This window comes from Rhinichthys klamathensis, unplaced genomic scaffold, assembly GCF_029890125.1.
Source record: "Rhinichthys klamathensis goyatoka isolate OS25496 unplaced genomic scaffold, OSU_Roscu_1.1 h1tg000121l_1, whole genome shotgun sequence".
Classification (NCBI taxonomy): Eukaryota; Metazoa; Chordata; class Actinopteri; order Cypriniformes; family Leuciscidae; genus Rhinichthys; species Rhinichthys klamathensis.
Window position 1 is genome coordinate 5,276,773 of NW_026606658.1, and position 22,051 is coordinate 5,298,823.

Here is a 22,051-nt window from a genome sequence, read left to right on the forward strand (position 1 = left end):
AACTCATTGATCACATAGATTCTCTCGATTAAATTAATTTGTATGTATAATCCGAAAATAGACCGTTTATGTGGACGTGATATTTGAATTATAGAAGTTTGTAGCAGAAGCACAAATGACTTTCATCAGCATTATTCTGCACGAGTAAGTCACGTCTGCATCTGCCTCATATATTTTCTTAATTGCTGTTTTTATTGTTCTCTTTGTAGGCTTTAGTATACATTTTTAAATGTTTAGATGTACAGTATAGTATGGTGCATTGACGACATTTATTTCTGGGTCACATTGGACATCTCTCAGTATTACGAACCTTTTTGTCTATATATCCGTCTGCCTGTATTACAAACTTGTAATATAGCTTTACACTGTTATAAAACTGCCTCTATCTAGCTGTCTGTCCGTCCGTCCGTACACGTGGTAATAATAAAACTGATCTCTATCTGTCTGTCTTTCTGCAGGTGTTAAACCCATGTTTCCCACAGTCCATATCTGTAATGGCAAGAAAGAATCGATTTTCTGTGTCTGACAGGTTTGAGTTCCTGCAGGGGCTGGTCACAGAGTTTCAGGACACTGACAGTGAGGGTATGTCAATGCTTGCAGATGCACTGACTACATATATATGCAGAGGTGGAAAGAGTAATAAAATATTCTACTCAAGTAAAAGTACTACTACTTCAATGAAATTTTACTTAAGTACAAGTAAAAGTACTGGTCTAAAAATCTACTCAAGTAAAAGTAAAAAGTAGCTCATTTAAAATTTAAAATCCCCCATGTAGGGTTGTATTAATGGTATGAGATTTTCACAGTATGATAACGTCTCAGAAAATATCACGGTTTACAGTATTAATCAATTATTAAAGGTGCTATATGTATTTTTTAGCGGCCTCTATAGGTGATGTTTCAGATTGCAACCAATTTTTACAAGAGCGCGCGTGCTCGAACACAAGAGCGATCACTCATGGTACCGGCCACACTGATACTTTCAACACACCAGAGAAAGCGTCACACAACATGCTGGAAACTCATGTAAACTCCCACTGCAACGTTACAATAATAGGCTACTTTTATCAGCTTGACGTTGAACTAATGCTCCATGCTCGTACCATGATAACGTTACATTTGTGGTGTTATAGCATAAGGCATTTCACTAACTATTCGTGTATCTTTCACAATCAGCAATGTCAACATAGATGAATGTATAATATGATAACGAAAACGGTTAGTGAACTAGACTGAACAATTTCAGTGTAACAGTAAGACAGTAGGAAGTAACATTACTGTACTGAACGTGTCTGGAAATGTGTATTATAAACAATATGATAGTAGTGGGATGAGTGACGTTAGACAGTAGATCTAGTACATAAAATAAAAGTTACATCCTAAAGCACCTAGTTTTTGTTATCCTGGAACAGTCTTTTGTATTCATTTCATGTCTCATGTATGTTGTAGTTTACCTTGCTATTTCATTATAGTTTAACATTATTTCAGCATATCTGAAAACTTGTCATTTATCACAATAAAAATAGCGGAGGTCTCTCCATAATTCAAACGCTCTGCCGATGTTGATCCGTGTTTTCGTCCTAAGTCGATCCGATTCACGTTTGGCCTGACGAGCTTCAGCAGATACATTTTTGTTTTGTTTTGTTTTTTATATTTTTGTGGAGTTTGTGTTGGAGTATGTGTTGTGCTGGAGGCAGGTCGTTTGTTGGTGTTATCAGACTCCATGTCGTCAGCTGCAGTGCCGTCGCATAGACTGTATTTAAAAAGGAGAGAGGCTCGGGAGCGCGCGTGCACGTCACATCCGATGGATTTCGCAGTAAATCCGACCCGGAGACTTCACATAGAAATAGGAATACCGGCCTTCAGAGGTAATAGCTAAACCCGACAAGTGGATCATTGTAATGTGTGATTACAACCCCTTCACACACAGGCAATAAAAAAAGGATTCATTTTAGAAGAAAAGTTACATATAGCACCTTTAAATAAATAAACGGTATTATTAAATCATGGTTATTATTATCATTAGTTAAAATGACAGTTAAATTAATGAAAACTGGGGTTTTTTTTTGGTTGAACAAATGCTTTTACTATAACAAACTTGAAACCATTTGTTTGTTTTGTTTATTAAAATTTCAATAAAACATGTCTAATCAATTAAATTCAATAATTGATAATGAATTAGATTGACAACTTATTTTTAACATTAATCATTTATTAAAATGTTTAAGAATAATATAGTCCTATGAAATGTATTTTATTCAGAAAATTAATGTTTCTTTTTATGATTTAATCCAAATATGTTATCAAAAACGGTGGTAATCAAATGTAAATTTATACTTTGTGTCCTTTTATTTTTTGGGGAAGTGCTGCAAAAACAGATTTACTAAATTAAACCATGGACAAAAAATGTATATTCCTTTAAATAATGTTTAAATAAAATGTATTATTGTTGTTATTATTATTTTGAGAAGTTCGTTCTATTGTAGGCCTATACCCAGAATTTCTCCTTAGTAAAACCGAACTTTTATTTTGACAGGTTGTAGTGAAGACCCGTTTCAAAGTGTATTTGACAATGGTTTTTCTCAAATAAAATTATGAAAATGCTCATTAGGCGTTCTCTCAGAGCAGCTCTGGAAATGTATTCATGTCCTCACATTGTTTGTGAGACGCTGAAAACACCATGAATGTCACGCGTACTTGAGTATGTAACGTTAGTAGACAAAGCGGCGCAGCTCAGCAGAACAAATATGTTATATATTTACATAGCAGTATTTTTGTGCTTAAATATTCACAGACCATGTCGCGATTGGATTTATTGCACAGTTCTACTTTCCATGTATTCATCCATCCATTATTTTGCGTGTTTTACGTGACATCTGCGTTATGTAAATTCCATTTTCATGACTGGATTCCGGGATTCCCTCTGCATCACGTAAGTCATTCGGCCTTAAGTTACAATCATCGGGACATACCTTTATCTGCAGGAGGGATGGTGTCCTATGTATCCTCCTTTTGCAGCCATTTGCGTTCACATCTTTTGCAAATTGGATATCTATCCTCGAGGACAACCACTCGTTTTTTTCTACAAAGTATTTCCATACTGGCCATAATTCGCTTCATAAGAATTCGAGGGCGCTTTCAGCTCAGCTGGGTATGCGTCACCTTTCTTGCGCGTTTGTTCTCCCGCCCTTCAACCAATCAATGCAGTAGTTTCCGGAGTGTGATTTTTTTCCCCTCCCTTGTATTATTTTTTACTCAGTAACGGACAGAGGTGGAAAGTAACGAATTACATTTACTCGCGTTACGTAATTGAGTAGTTTTTTTGTGTACTTCTACTTTTTTAAGTAGTTTTTAAAATCTGTACTTTTACTTTTACTTAAGTACGTTTTCTTTGAAGTATTGTACTTCGCTACATTTGAAATCATATCCGTTACTGAGTAAAAAATAATAATACAAGAAAAGAAAAAAAAAACACACTCCGGAAACTACTGCATTCATTTAAGGGCGGGAGAACAAACGCGCAAAAGAGGTGACACAGCTGAAGCTGAAACCGAAGCGCCAAGCGAATTATGGCCAGTATGAAAATACTTTGTAGAAAAAAAAAGCGTGGTTGTCCTCGAGGATAGATATCCAATTTGCAAAAAATGTGGACGCAAAGTGGCTGCAAAAGGAGGATAGGACACCATCCCTCCTGCAGATAAAGGTATGTCCAGATTTACGTGAGACCGGGGGGGTCAACCCCGGAATCCAGTCATGAAAATGAAATTTACATAACGCAGATGTCACGTAAAACACGCAAAATAATGGATGGATTAATACATGGAAAGTAGAACTGTATAATAAATCCAATCGCGACATGGTCTGTGAATATTTAAGCTAAGCACAAAAATACTGCATGATGCTGCGCCGCTTTTTCTACTACATACTCAAGTAGTGCTACGCGTTACATTCAGAGTCTCACAAACAATTTGAGGATATGAATACATGAACATTTCCAGAGCTGCTCTGAGAGAACGCCTAATGAGCATTTTCATAATTTTATTTGAGATAAACCATTGTCAAATACACTTTGAAACACTTTTTTACACTTTTGGTCTCCACTACAACCCGTCAAAATAAAAGTTTGGTTTTAGTAGGAGAAATTAGGACAGAAATATATTACTATTATAGGCATACAATAGAACGTAGCCTACTTCTCTAAATAATAATAATAACAACAATAATAATACATTTTATTTAAACATTATTTAAAGGAATATATTTTTTGTCCATGGTTTAATTTAGTAAATCTGTTTTTGCAGCGCTTCCCCAAAAAATAAAAGGACACAATTTTAAATTTGATTACAACCGTTTTTGATAATATATTTGGATTAAATCATAAAAAGAAACATTAATTTTCTGAATAAAATACATTTCATAGGACAATATTTTTCTTAAACATTTTAATAAATTATTAATGTTAAAAATTAAAAAAAGTTGTTAATCTAATTCATTATTAATTATCAAATTTAATTGATTAGACATGTTTTATTGAAATTTTAATAAACAAAACAAACAAATGGTTTCAAGTTTGTTATAATAAAAGCATTTGTTCAACCAAAAAAAAAAATCCTGTTTTCATTAAAGCGGCACTTCACCTCTGGGAAGATGAATGTGTATTTAAAATGGGTCATTTAGAAGAAATGTGAAATTATTTTTGAATTTGGAGCTTTCTAGACTGAGAAAAGCCAGAAAATGTATTTTTGGCTTATGTGGATGAAAGACAACAACTCCCAGAATGCAACTGCTTCGCTGCCCTAGGAGGCCACGCCTACCGGTAACAGAGCGCAGTAGTTAAACAACAAGTCTAGGCTACTAGTGAGTCTCCGTGATGAGTCTGCCCGGGTTTTTCGAGATCGCCCATAATGTCCAGGATTCGGCTTTTGCGTCCTACAGTCGCCATTCATCATGTTTACTGTGGCGAGCAGGACGAGTGAGGGCCGCGGGAGAACGGCGCGAGGCCGGTGGCGTGATACCGATGAGCGACACCTGTGAGACACTACATGTAAACACTACATTCAGATCCACCAATCGGAATGAATTCAGTTAGATTAAAACAAAAGGTGTGCATGTAAACAATGAATGGCGACTGCAGAAAGCAGAAGCTGAATCCCGGACATTTTGGACGATCTCGACGTCTGGGAAAAAGAGGATGGCAAACCCCTACTACTCAGCTTTCTCCACAGAACAAGAGCCTGCTAGCTTAGCTTCCAAACAAAGATGGCTGACACTATGTGTACATTCTGTGAGTGAGATCCCAGCCTCTATGGGCGGGTTGATAACATGCGGGAAAGCCCCTACTACTGACTGTAGTCTTTAGCCTCTGGCCAAAAAATCCTCCGATGACGCAAAATGACGATTTTTGCGTCATCGGAGGATTTTTTCCAGACTAAAAATACATAAATCTCTCGTCTCAGGGGGATATGAGGAGGGGAGCACGGTATTTCGAAAATACTACAGGTTTTCTACTGATACAAAGCTTAATGCTAAATCCTGAAGTGACCCTTTAATTTAATTGTCATTTTAACTGATGATAATAATAATAATACCCATAATTTAATAATTGATTAATACTGTAAACCGTGATATTTTCTGAGACGTTATCATACTGTGAAAATCTCGTACCATTACAACCCTACACGGGAGAGTCCCCCACCCCCGCTGTTAAAAAAGTTACTCAGTAACTTTTACTTTGAGTAAATTTTAAATGAGCTACTTTTTACTTTTACTTGAGTAGATTTTTAGACCGGTACTTTTACTTGTACTTAAGTAAAATTTAATTGAAGTAGTAGTACTTTTACTTGAGTAGAATATTTTATTACTCTTTCCACCTCTGGTAACGGATATGATTTCAAATGTAGCGAAGTACAATACTTCAAACAAAACGTACTTAAGTAAAAGTAAAAGTACAGATTTTAAAAACTACTTAAAGTAGAAGTACACAAAAAAACTACTCAATTACATAACGCGAGTAAATGTAATTCGTTACTTTCCACCTCTGTATATATGTGCTTGATTCAGTTTGTGCAATCTGTATTCCTTCACTGACAAACTATAATCAGTACATGCAGTAATTGTTTACAGTTGTTTTTCTAATAAAAGCATTAGGTTTTCTGAAAACTGCATCACTTGTCTTTTCATTCTTGGCAGAGTCTAAAGAGCAAGTGCTGGCAAACCTGGCCAACTTTGCCTATGATCCATCCAACATGGAATCTCTGCGAATGCTCCAGGTCACTGACCTCTTCCTGGACATGCTGACAGAAGAGAATGACAACTTTGTGGAGTTTGGAATTGGTTGGTGTAGCTTTAATGTTGTAGTGTAATATATCTATTTGCTGTTACAATCTGTTCACATGAATCAACAATGTTTGAAATCATACAGGTGGTTTATGTAACCTCAGCATGGAGCGCGAGTCCCGTGATCAGATCCTGCAAAGCGGTGGAGTCCCATTAGTGATATCATGCCTGTCAAGTAATAGAGATGAGACCGTTCTCTCTGCCATCACTACTTTAATGAACCTCACCACAGCTGCCTCGCGCGCTGAGACCACAGACAGCGCAGTGGTGCAGTGCATGCTGCGCTTCTCCCTAACACAGAACCCACGTCTAAGGAACCTGGCTTCTGTCTTCCTGCAGGACTACTGCACACAGGAACAAGTGGACAGAGCCCGAGAGGGAATGCAGGGACAAAGCCAATCAGTGGTGGGGATTCCACTTCCAAAGGACTGACTTTTGATTTTGCATGTAATTGTTCCTGGACAATTGCAAATGTTTATGTAATTTAAGATTATTTTGAAAAATAAAACCTTATTTTCTCAATAAATCATGTCTGGGTTTAAATATGTAATATATATATATATATATATATAGTGCTGGGTATATTACTTACAAATTGTAGTTAGTAAAGTAATGCATTACATTACACATTTACGGTAATATAATCTGCTTACTTTTAGATTACTTTTTGACCTTAAATTGTGTATCAAATTGATACTTCAACAGGACAATGTGGGTGTATGTTGGCTTCTTTCTTTCAAATTTAATTAGATTTAAAATGTAAACATTTTAATAGTAATGTTCAGAAACTAGTATATCCTTTTCAATTCAGAGAACCCTCCTATTGAAATGTTTTTTGTATATATAGTGTTTGTATATATTTTACATGAATTTATGTATAATGAACAAATGTAATGAATTAAAAGTTTTTATTCATTTATCAAGGGCAACACACTGGTGAATGTGCCACTTTAAGCCAAACAGATCATTTTCATCTGCTGTCCCATGGCTGACTAGATGTTTAAATAATATAAACATTAACCAAGTTCTGGCATGAAACAGATGGCTCAGGATGATAGGTCCTTAACTCATTTGGTAGTGATCACATTATCTACATAAAGCAGCTGATTGGTTGCTGTTCTGGTGTGTTTGATTAGATGGGAGCTAAACTGCAGGACAGTAGGGGACCTCGAGGGCCATATGCTCCTAGTACACATGTAAGGCTAGAAGCTTACGCCGCTATTTTGAACCAATTATCAGAACAAAAAGATTCAGTTTTTTATCTGACTCCATTAAAGTTGTTATTCTTTAACCTCTTATTCTTTGAACTGATTGGGAAAAGTAGGATTTAACGTTTAGATAAAGCAAGTTAATCACTTTAGATTTCAATATTATCAGTGAAAAAGGAAAGATTCTCAAAGCCTTTAAAGCAGGCAAAGTTTTTTATTAAGTTACATGTTACAATGTACAGACGGTAGAATGAAACATACTCTATAGAAAAACCTAGCTGTAACAAATAGTGCACTGCTGTGCAGACGAGGTCGTAAAAGCCTTTCTTGTAGAATGAGGTTACGCAAAACCCTGTGCCAGAGTGTCAGGGTTAAATCCTTTCTCCCTGACCAACTGTTACCTTTCATTCTTATTCCCTGAGTAAATCATTGTTAAACACGAGTGGAATACCAACACCAAAACCAACTGATAGAGGAAACCAAAAGACATGGCTAATTAGTGGTGATCAAGACAGGGAGAAGTACATTAACATTTTCTCCTCAATGCATGTTTAAGCAAAAGTACCTAAATTGTACATTAGGATACTCTAATATCTCTATTAAGTTGACCACCTTTCAGTTCAGTTGATTAGCTGTGAGATCATGTGACAGAACATGACAGATACATGTTAGAACACACTAGAAGATAAATATAATGTAGTTGAAAGCAGATGTGTCCTGTGAAGCAATGGTACAGATGTGACATTGAGGTGTAAGTGACTCCGTCTCAGGACCATCCTGTTCCTGGAGTGTCCCAACAGTCCTCAATCAGCATATTGATGAATCCCTTGCATTAGATAGGCATTAGCATACTGTGATGGTAAAGGCCATTGTGCCACGTTTAATTCACATGTATACTTTTAAAGGGATTTCTGAAGTACTAGGGCAGTAAAGAGTTCAACCCATATTCGCTCAGCCCTACACATAGACGTTTCAGAGAATGGATGGATGCTTCACGGTGTGGGTGATAAGGTACAACTGGAAAAAAATGTGTATGTATATATATATATATATATTTATATATACCGGTATATCTGAGTGTATATATACACACATATATCTACACACACACATTCCTTGATATTTGTGTGGAAGTGTGATTTTTCCCAGAATTCTCTGATGAACAACGTTCAAAGGAACAACATTTATCTGAAATCGAAATCTTTAAACATTTTAAATGTCTTTACTGTCACTTTTGATCAATTTAATGCTTCCTTGCTGAATAAAAGTATTCCTTAAAAAAAACTGACCTCAGCTGTTGTGTATACAGAAATTGAGTTCAAAATCAAAAACATATAGGAAAAGCAGCAAGAGATGCTTGAAATGCTGTTCTACTAAAGGACACATGGGGGAGACGCTTAACATATTTTCAGCTCCTTTTTAAGATTTTCACTTATGCTAGATTCCAAATGAGGTGTTCCTTTTACTGGAAGCAATGATTCCATAAATCTTTGTTAATTTTATGAAATATATTACACAGTCAAGTGAATGCACCCGATAATGACCATGAGAAGCATGCAGTGAATGACGGATTCCATTATTAGCTGCAAGGAAACTCGAAAAGAATGTCTGGGGTTTTGTCCAGGTCTTTAGTTTTAAAGTCTCACCCTAAATGATCCTCACGAAACTATGTGTTTGTCCAAACCAGAGTAGCCATTACTTTCCAGCAGACCCATTAGAATGCTATGAGAGGACATCTTTCCATATGGTCTCAACACTAGCATCAAAATGTTCACATCACGAGCCAAGCAGGAAAGCACCAAGGCCTAAATGAACACCGACAGGGCACACCTGAGATCACAATGAGGGAAACTACTTTACTGCCAACAAAAAGACTGCATTTTTGCCTTAAATACCCTATTTTTGGATATTTCAGTAATCTAAAATTTAAAACATACGAACTTCAGATTGAATAGGGAGCAGATGTGCACAGAAACCAAACAAGATGATCTTCATTTGAGATTGCTGAAAATAAATTAACACTTTGTTTTCTTGTCATTTCTTTTAACAATAGTGTAATTTAGGTATACATTTATAAAGACATCTACCTAAAACTGGCCTAGTGTAACCATGCATAATTTTGATACTGATATATTTGGTTCCTAGGATTAAGAATTATTTGGTTCCAAAAACAATTCATACCAAAATAAAGAAGATTAAGAAAAGGCACATGATCCTTAACATGTAGAAATGCCACTTGTATATATTTTTAGAAATAGGGTAACATAATCGGGTAGTATCATGTATGTATAAAACATGACAATAACATGTTTAATTAAAAATATTGTGATTTCATTGTTTTAAAAGCCATGTTTATGAGTAACAATATCCTTATGTCCTGCTAGAAACTGTTTGAAAAAAAATACCACAGGTGCTTTTGCAATCAGAGTCCAAGCTGTTTTTCTGTCTGCTCACGCAGTTTGTGCTTCTGGATCTGACAGAGATGAAGAAAAGAAACAGTTGAAGTGATATTAAAGGGTTCAATCTGTCGAGAGCAAACCACAAGCCTTTAAAAGCAAAGGTGTCATAGTAGCCCTTGAATGTCTGAAACCACATCAGTGGCTTTCATGCAGACAGGGAAATTGCTTGAATGTCTTCGGTCTAGTCTAGAGACAAATGTGAATTGGCTCAAGAAAACACAATTTTTACGTTTTCTTCATTTTTAACATGATGTACCCACAGAGACAGAAAAGGGGGAGATTCATTATTTAAATGCTCACTGGAATGACTTTCTCTAGACTAAATGAATCATCTGAATTGTTTATAGTTAATAACTGTGGTGGTGTGCAGTGACTTTCATACTTTTCATATCACTTACCTTGCCTGTGACAGTCAAAGGATATCCCTGAACAAACGTTACATAGCGTGGCACCTTGTAATGGGCAATCTGCAAAAACAACAGTAATATTTTAATGACAAATAGTTGTGTACATGTGCTGGATAACGCATAAAGCATGACAGATATTCGGACCTTTCCTTTGCAGTAGGCCTTGAGCTCTTCTGCAGTGCATTCCTGACCAGGCTTGAGTCTAATACAAGCACAAACTTCCTCTCCCATTCTCTCATCCTTCACTCCAACCACCTGTATGGACAACAGAGAGTTAATTCTTTTATCGGTTAAACCATCTTGCTTTCTTTACTGTAAAATGGAGGTTAAAGGAACAGTTGATGAGAAGTGCTAAGGTACATCAGTGTCACTGGTTAAAATGCTTTCTTTAGTTTGTAATGTTGCTCTGAGCATGAAAAGGTCTGCAAAGTTACCAAGCACAAATTGTAGTCTTAAATAATTCCCACTCAAGGCATTTGAAAAAAAAAGGGCTGAGACCTAGATGAGTTACGTAGTGTGTTGACACTCGCGCGGTTATTGTAGGGGGCGTGACATTTGCGAAACACACTCAAAGAGGTTGACCAATCACAACACTGGTTCAGCTTACCAATCAGAGCACATTGTGCTTTTCAGAAGGAGAGCCTTTATAGCAACAGGAACTAAGAGCATTACTGACAGACTGGGAAAAGAGGTGCCGCAACAATATAAAATGAATGTTTAAAAAAAAAAAAAAACATTTTTTACACATGCATGAAAACCTATTCTAGTAGACGCCAAAAACAAAACCAAGACTTTGTAAAAGGGCATAATAGGGCTTCTTTAACATTGTTGACCTGTGCTTCCTGAACTTTAGGATGTGTATGCAGAAACTGTTCGATTTCAGCAGGGTAGACGTTCTCTCCTCCTCGGATGATCATGTCCTTGATGCGTCCTTCCATTTTGCAGTAGCCGTACTTGTCCAAAGTGGCAATATCACTTTATAAATGACAGAACAGTCACTGAGTCATGTAATGAATTCTGAATAATGTTCATATCTAGTAAGAGCAAAAGGAAGAAAAAATATATATATATATTTACTCGCACTTACCCAGTCTTGTACCAGCGATCTTTTGAGATGCACTCGTTGGTCTTTTCATCATCTTTCCAGTATTCCAGCATCACGCAGTATCCCCTGATCATCAGCTCGCCCTGAGCGCCCAGAGGCACGATCTGTCCTGTAGTAGGGTTCACTACTTTTGCCTAATGGAGAAACCACCATTCAGTATGTGCTAAAACAGACAATAAATATGCATGCGGAACATCTTTATCTAGTAGTGTGTGGAAATGAACCTCAGTATGGGGGCATATACATCCAACAGTTTCTGTCTTTCGCTCCATGCTGTCAACTGGAAAGCCGCTGAATGTCACAGGGCTGTTTTCGGTTGTGCCGTACGCAATCTGTTCCAAAACACAAAGATGACACATCTATCTTTATTTTTTTGTTATAATTTATTATTACATATAATATTGTATTATATAAATTATTATTATTATTATTAAACGTTTAGAAAACATTTTAAGGTTTTGAATTGATAAAATAATATGTAAATAAGTAAGTTCAAATAACTTATGTGACATAACATAACTTAAAAGTGAGGAAATCCTTTGCAACCGATTACTTTTTACAGTGTACATATTGCATTTTAATTACATATTACAATTACATATTGCATACTAATTACATATTTTATAACTATTTATTTTAGAGATTTATGTATCCCCCTTTGCTTACAGTCTCACAAATTTGACCTAGAAATAGTGTCTGAAATATTTCTTCTTTTTAAATTTTTTCTAAATCCTAAAACGTTGTTTACTTCCATGTGTAAATTACATTTTAAAGCCCAGATATTGGAGTGTGTATGTTATGGTTTATGGAACTAACCTCGTGATTTTCGATGCCATTAAACTCACTAAAATTTCAGTCCGTGTGCTTACATTACTCTTTTTGCACAGTGTATGTACTATGTAGTAAAGGCCTTTTGTTAACATTTTTCCAAAAACTAGCCTAAAGGCAAGCAGACAGCTGAATCAGCTGAATCCACCAGGCCTGGGAAGCAGGTGAGGTATGTAGTGCGCACCTGAGAACTGGCACTCCAGCTGTTGTTTTTTACCCAAGCTTTCTCACTATACAGTATTGCTTTGGGCTAAAACAAATCATCCAAATAAGATAGCCTTAGATAATGTGCACTAGAAACGATTCCTCCATGGTGTCATTCAGAGACATAACCTCATCACAGCACAGGATGTCAATTTGTGTTTACCAAGCTGAATTACATGAGCTGCCAGCTGTTGAGGTGAGACTGTGAGACATGCCAGACATTTAAAATGTTGTTTAGAACATTTTAAGTGATTCTAAGTGAGTCATGAGCTTATGAACTCAATTAGTAAAGGGGAAAAAAATGCATGCATCATCTCAAATGGCCATTTAAAATATTTTATTTTTGAGATTCCAGTCAAACAATATTACACCTTTTCTCACTTGATATAATTATTTTGTTCTATATAGATATCGATAACAGGCCAATGTTACTACTAGCCAAATACTAGATATGTGCTGGACAGAATTTGCACACTGCAGGGTGTGAATGTGGACTTGAAAGGACCAAGTCATACACTTTGCCGATAAAATGTTAAATTTGTTAAGCAAACACTAGATTCCGCCTAACCTGAGAAAAGCTGAGGCGCTCATGAAGAGATCTGAAGTCTCTTTTAGGTCTTTGAGCCAAAGAAAGAGGAATAAAGATAAAATGTTTTGTTGAATGTGGAAAAAGAAATAGGTGATTGCACAGTGCACTTCAGTTTCTTTCCTTTTTACACTGAATACTGTACATAGTTGAAATCAAAGGAGGCATTTATGTAGAGGAATGTGCCTCTCCAAATGAAACGCTCCTATGCAGACAAAAGAAAAACCTCCATTTTCATTGTTGTGATGTGATACCAGCCAAACATCTGGTGGTGATTATATGTTATAAAACACCCGCCATATGGGAGTGGCTCCTTTTTCCCCTTCTGCTGACCAAAAACAATGGAACTGTCTGGCACGACACACAGTCTCACCTTAACCTCACGAGATTTGGCAGCACACAAGTTACCCAATGAAATGAGAGACTAGGAACAAAAATACAATTTCGGACGTCTGAACCTTCTTACACCTAACATGCACTTAAAACCTTTCATGTTTTGTTAAGGTAAAAATTATTTAAAAAAAATAAACTTAGACAAAATTATATCTACATTTTTCCTACGACCCATAACGCAGTATATGAGTGTAACTTCCATTAAATTGGATTTATTCTATTTCTAACAGAAAACACTGATCCAGACCTGTCTAAAACACCACCATCGAAGTTCAGATATTACTTCAGCAAACTTCTGTCACAATGTGAAATATTAGCATAATCCCCCCCAAAAGGCTCAAAGAAAGAAGTCGAGGCAAAATTGAATTAGTGTTGCCGCCATGTTGTGGAGTTTTGTTGCGAAAGAAAAATCTCTTTGTTTGGCCTTCCGAAAATTATTTATAACAATGTTCCTGAGGAGTACAACCCAAAAGTTCACTTGTGTAAAGCTCATTTTACGGAGGACAGCTTCCTGAACCAGGGAGAGTACAACACCATCTGCCCTTACGCAAAGAAAATATATTTCTTTTAATAAATGAATTATCAAAATATTAAACGATTTAACGGTATATTCTAAAATATACAGAATAATATATTATGTAAATATATTACAATATATTGAATAATACATAAGGAATTGCCAGTTTCATATATTGAAAAATAAGACAATATATTTACTTATATATCATACTGTATGCAATTTCATATTCAGTAATACACTTCATAACATATAGACGTATATGTGATCAGATATGGTACAACGTGTATAAATTGAACATATTTACTCATGCAGTATATAAACACACACACATTGAAATATATAATGTAATATTTCTTATATTTTATAATTATTTACATTATATACATTTAATATTTTCAGATATAACTTAATAATAGTACAGTACTAAATGATTTAGCAAAGAGACTATCACTGTGCTGAAGAGCGCACAGCCATTGCTTTTTAATTATAGAAACAGTCTTAATGGTGTTCAGCCAATCGTCAACCGAAACACAGGCTCTACTCTTCAGCACAACTGTAACCCCAAAAACTCACAAATACCAGCAACCCTTTTAAATTCCAAAATAATACAACTTAAAGCACAAACCGATCTCCCCCTATTAATATCGAGCAAAACACGTGAAATAACACTTGATTTCATTTGAACATTTACTCTTCTTTAATATTCAGAAGCAAAGCATGCTGGGAACTAGAAATCTGTTGTAACCACTGCATTGTAACTCATTCTGTGAATGTGTGTACAATAAATTCGCATTTATATGGGAACATGTATGTGCAATATATGTAGACAATAAAGGATAAAACTTTATGAATATTACATGTAATGCAATTTAATTTTTTAATTTATATGTATCAATATTTAGCCATACATGGTCAATGCATATATTGCAGTATATTGAAAAATATAAGCAGTTGTTTCCCATATATGGAAATGTATTATGTAATATAATCGCATTATATTTTACGGTATATTCCCATATATTTTTGTTACGTAAGGGTGTACACAAGTCGTGCTTGCAAAGTTGGCTCCGATCAATCTGCAATTTCAGAATCTGACTCGGGTTCAAACTGATACGGTAAAACCGATGACATTAACAGATGGTGTTTAGTTGCTTTGGAAGCTGAAGCCCGTGATATGATAAGTTTCGTTTCAAGCTAGAGGTGTTTGGCCAAGCTCAATACACTTTGTCAGCTGGCCAATCAGAGCACTCAGAGTTCCGGGTTCTACAAAGACCCTCCTTCCGAAAAGCCCAGAGCGTTTCAGACTGGGAATAGAGGTACTGCAATAATGTACAATATGTGAAAAATAATGTTCTAACCTATTCTATTACACTCAAACAAAATAATGAACTTTTAAAATAGCATCATATGACCCCGTTAAGTTTGCAATGGCTATGTAAGTTAAGTGATTATTGTGATTGTGATTATAATTACGACTATTGTAAACACTAGTACTGCGTTCAGCTCTCTCCCCTACTTTTCTCTGACTCACACACACCCCTCTATCTCTCTCTCTCTCTCTCTCTCTAGCTCACATCTAGCCCTCTCTCTCCACTCACACACACTCTCTCTCTTTACTCTGAGGTTGTGTGGACCACTTTTGCAGTCTGTATATGTTCCTGCTGCAAACGTCTCTCGGAGTAAAGCAGAAAGAACACCTAATAGCATAAAGCAGTGGACTGATCAACACTCCATCATCATGTACAGTTTCAGCTTCTTACTGGTGCTAGTGTGTCTACAGGTTTGCGTCCCTTTTGCGTTTGCCGCGCCAACTCAGTGCCCAAGCCAGTGCCACTGCCATGGGGACCTGCAACATGTTATCTGTGACAACGTCGGACTGAAGAAGATCCCCCGCATATCCGAGGCCACTCGTCTCCTAAATCTGCAAAGGAACAACTTGGGAAATCTCCCAACTGGGGGTTTCAGCGAGATGAAGGGGCTAATTTCTCTGCATCTGCAGCACTGTCAGATCCGCGAGATCTCCAGCCAGGCTTTCAAAGGGGTAAAGAAGCTCATCTACCTTTACTTGTCTAATAATGAGATCAGCACCATCAAAACAGGTGCTTTTGAGGACCTAACCGAACTGACCTATCTCTATTTGGATGGTAACCACATCACAATCCTTCCGAAGGGCATCTTTTCTCCCATGGTCAACCTGTTTATCCTGCAGCTCGACAACAACAAGCTTCGAGAGCTGCAGCCTGGTACTTTCACAGGTGCTAATGATCTCCGATGGCTATATTTGAGTGGCAACGAGTTGAGCTCCATACAGCCAGGTTCTCTTGATGAAGTGGAGAACCTGGCCATTCTAACCTTGGACCGTAACCAGCTGTCTACCTACCCTCTACTGGCTATGAGCAAGCTGCGTGTCGTGGAGGAACTCAACTTGTCCAAAAACCCTCTCAGCCTCATCCCTGACCACGCATTCCGGAGCTTCGGCCGCTACATGGAGAAGCTACATCTAAATGACATGAGCCTGGAGAAGGTAAGTCTGACATAGCAGTTATTTTGTAGATGAAACACTTAAAAACTAAAATAAAACATGAAAAAAATGAAGATGCTGACTATGAACCAAAATGCTTTCCCCATAATGCCTGCCTCTAAAATTGTGGCTAAATAAATGCATGTTTGTGTTGGGTTTTCGGGAAGCTTAGCATTGGCAAACAAACTTTACATCCCATCAGAGCTGGCCACGCAAATGTACTGCAACCCCATTGGAATAAATGCAAACTGTAGACTGAAACAAAGTGGTATTTGGCTAAAACAGACCTGTGCTGGAAACTTTCACCTGTTTTCTTTCAATAAGATACTCCTGATATTCTGTCCATTCCCTTCAGGCCTTAAATAAGGTCACATGTGCTTTATGTCAGGATGCACATGTGCTATTCCAGCAGGATTTTCCCCTGTGGATCACTAAACGGCTAATGAAAGCGTTTAAGAGATACATTTATCTTTTCCTTGTCTTTGATCTGACTTCCACAGAATCTCCACATGGACTGATACCAGTGCAAACTATCACATTATTGACCAAAATATTTTCAAATAATTGTTTTATATATATATATATATATATATTTAGATATTTTTAGATAGATATATAAAACACACAGAGAAGTGGGCAAAAGCACATCAACAAGTATTAGCCCCATGCAGTTGGTCAATGCTGTTTGTATGATAGAAAAGGGAAAAAAATAACCACTCTTCCTTCACATGTGGATAATTTTAGAGTCTATTTGCTGAATTTTATTTTGAGAGCCATGTTTTTTCCTCTCACTTGGCGAACCATGTAAACAGGTCAGCAAGGGTTAGCAGACAGGTAAATAGTAACAGGGTTTTCCATGGCCCATGAAGAGAAGTATTTTTAGGCTGCTGTTGCCTCATCTGAATGGACAAGTGAGCCCTTTGCAGGCATTTCTGGCAAAAGAGCAGGTCGATGGGAGGAGTGGACAGACAGAAAAAGTGAAAACAACCCTTCCATGATGGAAATGATCCATCCTCTATCGCCTCAAATTACCAAACTCTCCACGTCTCTTGCCTTCTGAGTGGAAATTTCCAAAACGTCCTTTCAATAAGTGCATCTTTTCTACGCTTGCATAACACACCCACAGACACGGTGTGTACACTGTCTCAGCTCCTCAACCGTCGTCTTCCTATAAAGCAGACACCATGCAGACCAGTACGTCTAACACCTTGGTGAAGTTTTTAGCAGCCTTGCATACGCTTATGAAGTTTGACGGAGGGCTGGAAGGAGAGTGTGGACAGGTTTACATAAGCTCTGGCACAGAGGACCGCATGAGAGAGGCCTTTCATGTGGAAAAAAAGCCCTCAGTCTAGCATCCACAAGTCTCCTTCAGATATTAAGAGAGACTTTGAATGCTAATTGCTAGGATATTCTACATGCAGAAGCAAAGCAGTGAGTTGTAACATGTTATCATCTGTATATACACTGTCTATCTGTCCTTTCTACCCATCAAGTTCTCGAATGCTGCCTTTGAGGGAGTGACGGCTCTCAAGTCTCTGCATCTTGAGAACAACAAGCTGAAATCGCTGCCGAACAGCCTTGAGTTTAGCACTCTCCAGAACATCACTCTGTTTAACAACCCCTGGAGCTGCACCTGCCAATTAGCAAATCTCAAAAAGTAAGAGAAAAAACCCAGATCATCACTTCAAACATAACTATTTAAGGTTGATGCAGTAATAAAGAGAAACTATGCCTTTCATTTTTTACTTCATGGCTTCATTTAAAGTCAACATGAAATCAAAATCAAACCTATTTGCTTTCTTAATACACGCTTTTGGTAATATCGTGAACAATTCATTGGCGCATGTTATTCTAAAGGGAAAAAAATGTTTGTCTTTCTAATATTTAATAAGATTGTAATAACTTATTCAAACAGTAATTGACATTGGGTGCTTTAGGTTTGCTTTAAATGCTTGGATTTTCTTGTGCAGATGGATGGACACTAGCCGCAATCGCCCTGATGCAGTTTGTGCTTCTCCTGGAAACCAGAAAGGAAAGCAAATAAGAGAGAGCACTGCTTTCACCCGCTGCAAGGCAAAGAGGACCAGGAAGGGACCACGGCTCTGAGATGGTGAGCAGCCCTGTTAATTCCACTCACACAACTTCATAACATTTGAAACTGCAGAAATGACATTGCATTAACAAAAATCACCTCTGAGTCCAGACCTTAAATGCATTGTAAGTCTTTGGGATGTGCTGGAGTAGATTTTGCAGAGTGCTCGACTCATGCTGGAAATGATACACCTCTTGATGGAAATAAATGTTGTGATGTTATTTCCATGAAGGGGTGCATCAATGTTTGGTCAAGATCTTGTATTGGCAATGCAAGAGTCAAGCACTCTGTAAAGTCTCCTTCAGCACACCCCAAAGACATTCAATGAATTTAAGGTCTGGACTCTTGTGTGAAAGTTATTATTCATGCTCCCACCCAACCATTCTTTTACAATTTGAGCCTGATGAATCTTGACACTGTCATCCAGATATATGGCCATGATGTGTCTTCCTACATGGCTGTTTAAGAAATGAAAAGCTACACACTCCATCAATTGGGGATAGAAGAAATGTTGCAAAACATAGTCACTGCAACAATGATCCAATCATAGAATCTTAAGCATTTGCCTATTAAAATCCAAACCGCAATTTTTTTTGGCAGGGCAGTGTATAATACAGTTTATAAAATATTGTCAAATTATTTAAATATTTAGAAGTATTTGCAAGAGTGCTGAGAGTCTGAGACCAGCAGTCAAATAACAAAATAAGAAGCCTGTGAAGTAATCCTGATAAAAGACTGCTATACACCATAGCCAAAACCAAGTCCTCCAGGTTTGAGACCCACACCCTAAACTGAGGTCTAATATCCAGACCCATACAAGGTTTATGTGGTCCACAGAGGTCTTGTAAATGAGACCACAGGATTAAGGCTCATAAAAATGAGACATTAATCACAGACTTCAGTATGACAGCTAGCCTCTTTCCACATGATTTGCAAATGTAAATAAATGATGAAGAAAAACAGAGTAACTAACTAGTCTCAAGGGTTCTCTGTGGTGCACAGAGCAAGACACCACTGCTCTCCCATGATCTCTATAAAAGACTCTTTCATCAGGAGATACTCATGAGATTCTGTTCAAGTGGCCAGAGAGGCCACTGCGGATGTGATAAATTGGTTATGAAATTATTTAAGCAAAGTTTTGAAAGGTTTGGGACAGGAGAAGCCTGGTCCCAAGTTACCAATTTAGTCATTGGTGGACTTACCTCTAATTCAGTAGCTATTAATGCTTGGCTTATGTTTTGAATTATGTTATGCATACACCTTCCCCATAATTCATTATATTGCATTTACATAATATAATCACTTCATCCTAAAGCATTGATTTCCAGTAACTTCTGTGAGAAATTAAAGTCGCATATTTAAACAAGAGAATCGAGAGGCTAATGCTAATCGTATGCGTTTTTACCTCCTCCAACATAAAAGAGTGACTGGTAATACTATAATTGTGGTCAGGATATGGGTTTGGGCCACTGCCTTGTGGTAAAATATTGTCTGGTCAGGATATGGGTTTGGGCCACTGCCTTGTGGTAAAATATTGTCTGTTATGTTCTTCGAATCTATCCTTCATGTTCTTTCTGGTCTCTTTGTTCTTTAGCGTTTGTTTGTACTTTTCCATTTTGGCTTTGGCACTATGTGCAGAACATTAGATGTCCAAAACTAAGCTTGGCAAACTTATTTGTATGTTCCCTCAGGAGGACAGGGCCTGTCCAGGTGTCAGGACTTCAATGTGCAGAAAAGGAAAGCAATGCAGACTGCTACATTGGGACTGTCCATTTCCTCTTTTTTTTTTTTTTTGTGACATAAATGCGCTGACTCAATTCATACTAAACAACATGAATAGCATACATGTGTTCACAGACATTGACAAACACCCCGAAGGAGCAACTGGGTACATCTGCAAAGTGAAATATTCACAAATAAGAACACCACAACGGAAATGTGCCTCAAACTCTTAGTATTCACTGTTTTTATGTTTTATATTTTTAATTCAAACAACCTGGCAGTAAATCCATCATCACAGGACTAGTTTTTTTCCACACCATAGAACATAGAACACACTCCATAAAATGAGAATTGGTAGAATGGATTGACATTGCATTGATTAGCATTTATTTAGAAACTCAGCAGTGCCTTGCTGAAGGACAAAGACTTCATCTAGACTATGTTTGAGGTAAGTTCGAAATGTTCTTCAATGACAAAACCTATAATTTCAATTATATCTACATCAAAAATAAAATCAGTCTTTTATTAGAGGGTCTATTATAGATGTGCATACTGTATGTTAAATTTTTCAGCATAAAAATGTAGAAGGATGCACATCACAGCCAAACATGTTTTGCAGGCATTCTTTGAGCCACTGTAGAATGAACCTTATCTATTCTACAGATTCTCATTTTATGATATTTCAAGTCATACTCCCATTCTCATGGTAGAAGCACTTAATATTATATAACCACCACAGTGTTATAATCAAAGCGGAGCTCTTCGTGAGGATCCTGTTTCCACATTGTGAGATCCTCCTTAGCTTTATGCATCTCACAACGTCCCGCAAGAGTTTCTGAGGCTTTGCAAACATGACAAACCAATCTTGACCATGACTAAAACTGACACATATTCAAGATGTGACATGACCTGACCTCTTCTTCAAATCTCTGACCAACGTCAAACGCTACACAGGCGAGGAAAACGTGGACTCCTTATAGCCATGAAAAAAGTAAATGAGACAATATATGTAAGATATGTCATTATCACAAAATAGAATCTAGACAGGGTGATCAGGATTGGTTGCCAAAGATTAGCCATTAAAGATGCTGTGACTGACCAATCAAAATCAAGAAATGATGATGATGGTGCCAGAAGAGAAGGATTTAGGAAGAGCGGGTAAAATTTTTTTTTTTTTTTTTTATTAAAACATTGAGACAAATGGAGGTTCTCCAGTATAATGGTATCAGTTTGTAATGGTATCAGTTTGTTACTGTGATGTACTCATGTTCAATAAAATACATATAAAGCACTAACAATAATGAGAACTTTATGAATTTCAAGTGGATGCACTAAAATTGTGCAGTGTGTGCTTAGAAAAAGAGTAGTACTGTTACCTTCTCCATACCCATTTCTTAACAGGATAGTTCACCCAAAAATGAAAATGGTCATCATCTACTACAACCTCATTGCTCTTAAACCCTGTTTGACTTTTTTCTTTTGTGAAAAATAAAATGAGTTATTCATAACAATGCCCAAACTGCTCTTGTTTCATAAAGTGAAATATTTTCAGGGAACAACTTAAGTCTTCTTCTTTCATTTTTGTTTGTTCCTCACACAAAGCTATTATGCCTTAAGACTTAGAGCAATTCACATGGATTACTTGTTTGGTTCTTTCTTTTTGAAGTTTG

The 22,051-nt window shown here is 36.9% G+C and overlaps 3 protein-coding genes across 4 annotated transcripts in view; 2 read left to right on the plus strand and 1 right to left on the minus strand.

The window, feature by feature from the left end:
- Positions 1 to 46: 46 nt before the first annotated feature.
- On the plus strand, positions 47 to 14,990 carry armc7 (armadillo repeat containing 7). Of its 2 annotated transcripts, XM_056255652.1 has the most exons (5): positions 47 to 144; positions 459 to 582; positions 6,190 to 6,333; positions 6,422 to 6,809; positions 14,977 to 14,990. In XM_056255652.1, the coding sequence occupies exons 2-4, from the start codon at positions 495 to 497 to the stop codon at positions 6,766 to 6,768; spliced, it is 579 nt and encodes a 192-aa protein (XP_056111627.1). In that variant the 5' UTR covers positions 47 to 144; positions 459 to 494; the 3' UTR covers positions 6,769 to 6,809; positions 14,977 to 14,990. The 2 variants fall into 2 exon arrangements, with proteins under 2 accessions (XP_056111627.1, XP_056111626.1); XM_056255651.1 differs by lacking the exon at positions 14,977 to 14,990 and having other exon boundaries at positions 6,422 to 6,862.
- acsf2 (acyl-CoA synthetase family member 2) overlaps positions 9,940 to 22,051 on the minus strand; it is a 37,088-nt gene continuing 24,976 nt past the window's right edge. The window contains exons 11-16 of the mRNA XM_056255638.1: positions 11,740 to 11,847; positions 11,498 to 11,649; positions 11,244 to 11,385; positions 10,555 to 10,665; positions 10,402 to 10,470; positions 9,940 to 10,017 (exon numbers count right to left, since the gene is read on the minus strand). Of these exons, the coding sequence (XP_056111613.1) occupies positions 9,967 to 10,017; positions 10,402 to 10,470; positions 10,555 to 10,665; positions 11,244 to 11,385; positions 11,498 to 11,649; positions 11,740 to 11,847 (633 nt within the window). The 3' untranslated portion in view covers positions 9,940 to 9,966. The remainder of the gene's footprint in view (positions 10,018 to 10,401; positions 10,471 to 10,554; positions 10,666 to 11,243; positions 11,386 to 11,497; positions 11,650 to 11,739; positions 11,848 to 22,051) is intronic.
- Positions 15,636 to 20,576, plus strand: chad (chondroadherin). Its single transcript, XM_056255644.1, has 4 exons — positions 15,636 to 16,570; positions 18,061 to 18,224; positions 18,538 to 18,677; positions 20,351 to 20,576. Exons 1-3 carry the CDS (start codon positions 15,785 to 15,787, stop codon positions 18,671 to 18,673), a joined length of 1,086 nt encoding a protein of 361 aa, XP_056111619.1. The 5' UTR covers positions 15,636 to 15,784; the 3' UTR covers positions 18,674 to 18,677; positions 20,351 to 20,576.

Coding starts and splice junctions, on each gene's coding strand:
- armc7 (XM_056255652.1), top strand. CDS start 495: ATGGCAAGAAAGAATCGATTTTCTGTGTCTGACAGGTTTGAGTTCCTG. Junction 583..6,189: donor TCAGGACACTGACAGTGAGG/GTATGTCAATGC, acceptor CATTCTTGGCAG/AGTCTAAAGAGCAAGTGCTG. Junction 6,334..6,421: donor CTTTGTGGAGTTTGGAATTG/GTTGGTGTAGCT, acceptor GAAATCATACAG/GTGGTTTATGTAACCTCAGC.
- chad (XM_056255644.1), top strand. CDS start 15,785: ATGTACAGTTTCAGCTTCTTACTGGTGCTAGTGTGTCTACAGGTTTGC. Junction 16,571..18,060: donor ATGACATGAGCCTGGAGAAG/GTAAGTCTGACA, acceptor CTACCCATCAAG/TTCTCGAATGCTGCCTTTGA. Junction 18,225..18,537: donor CAATTAGCAAATCTCAAAAA/GTAAGAGAAAAA, acceptor TTTCTTGTGCAG/ATGGATGGACACTAGCCGCA.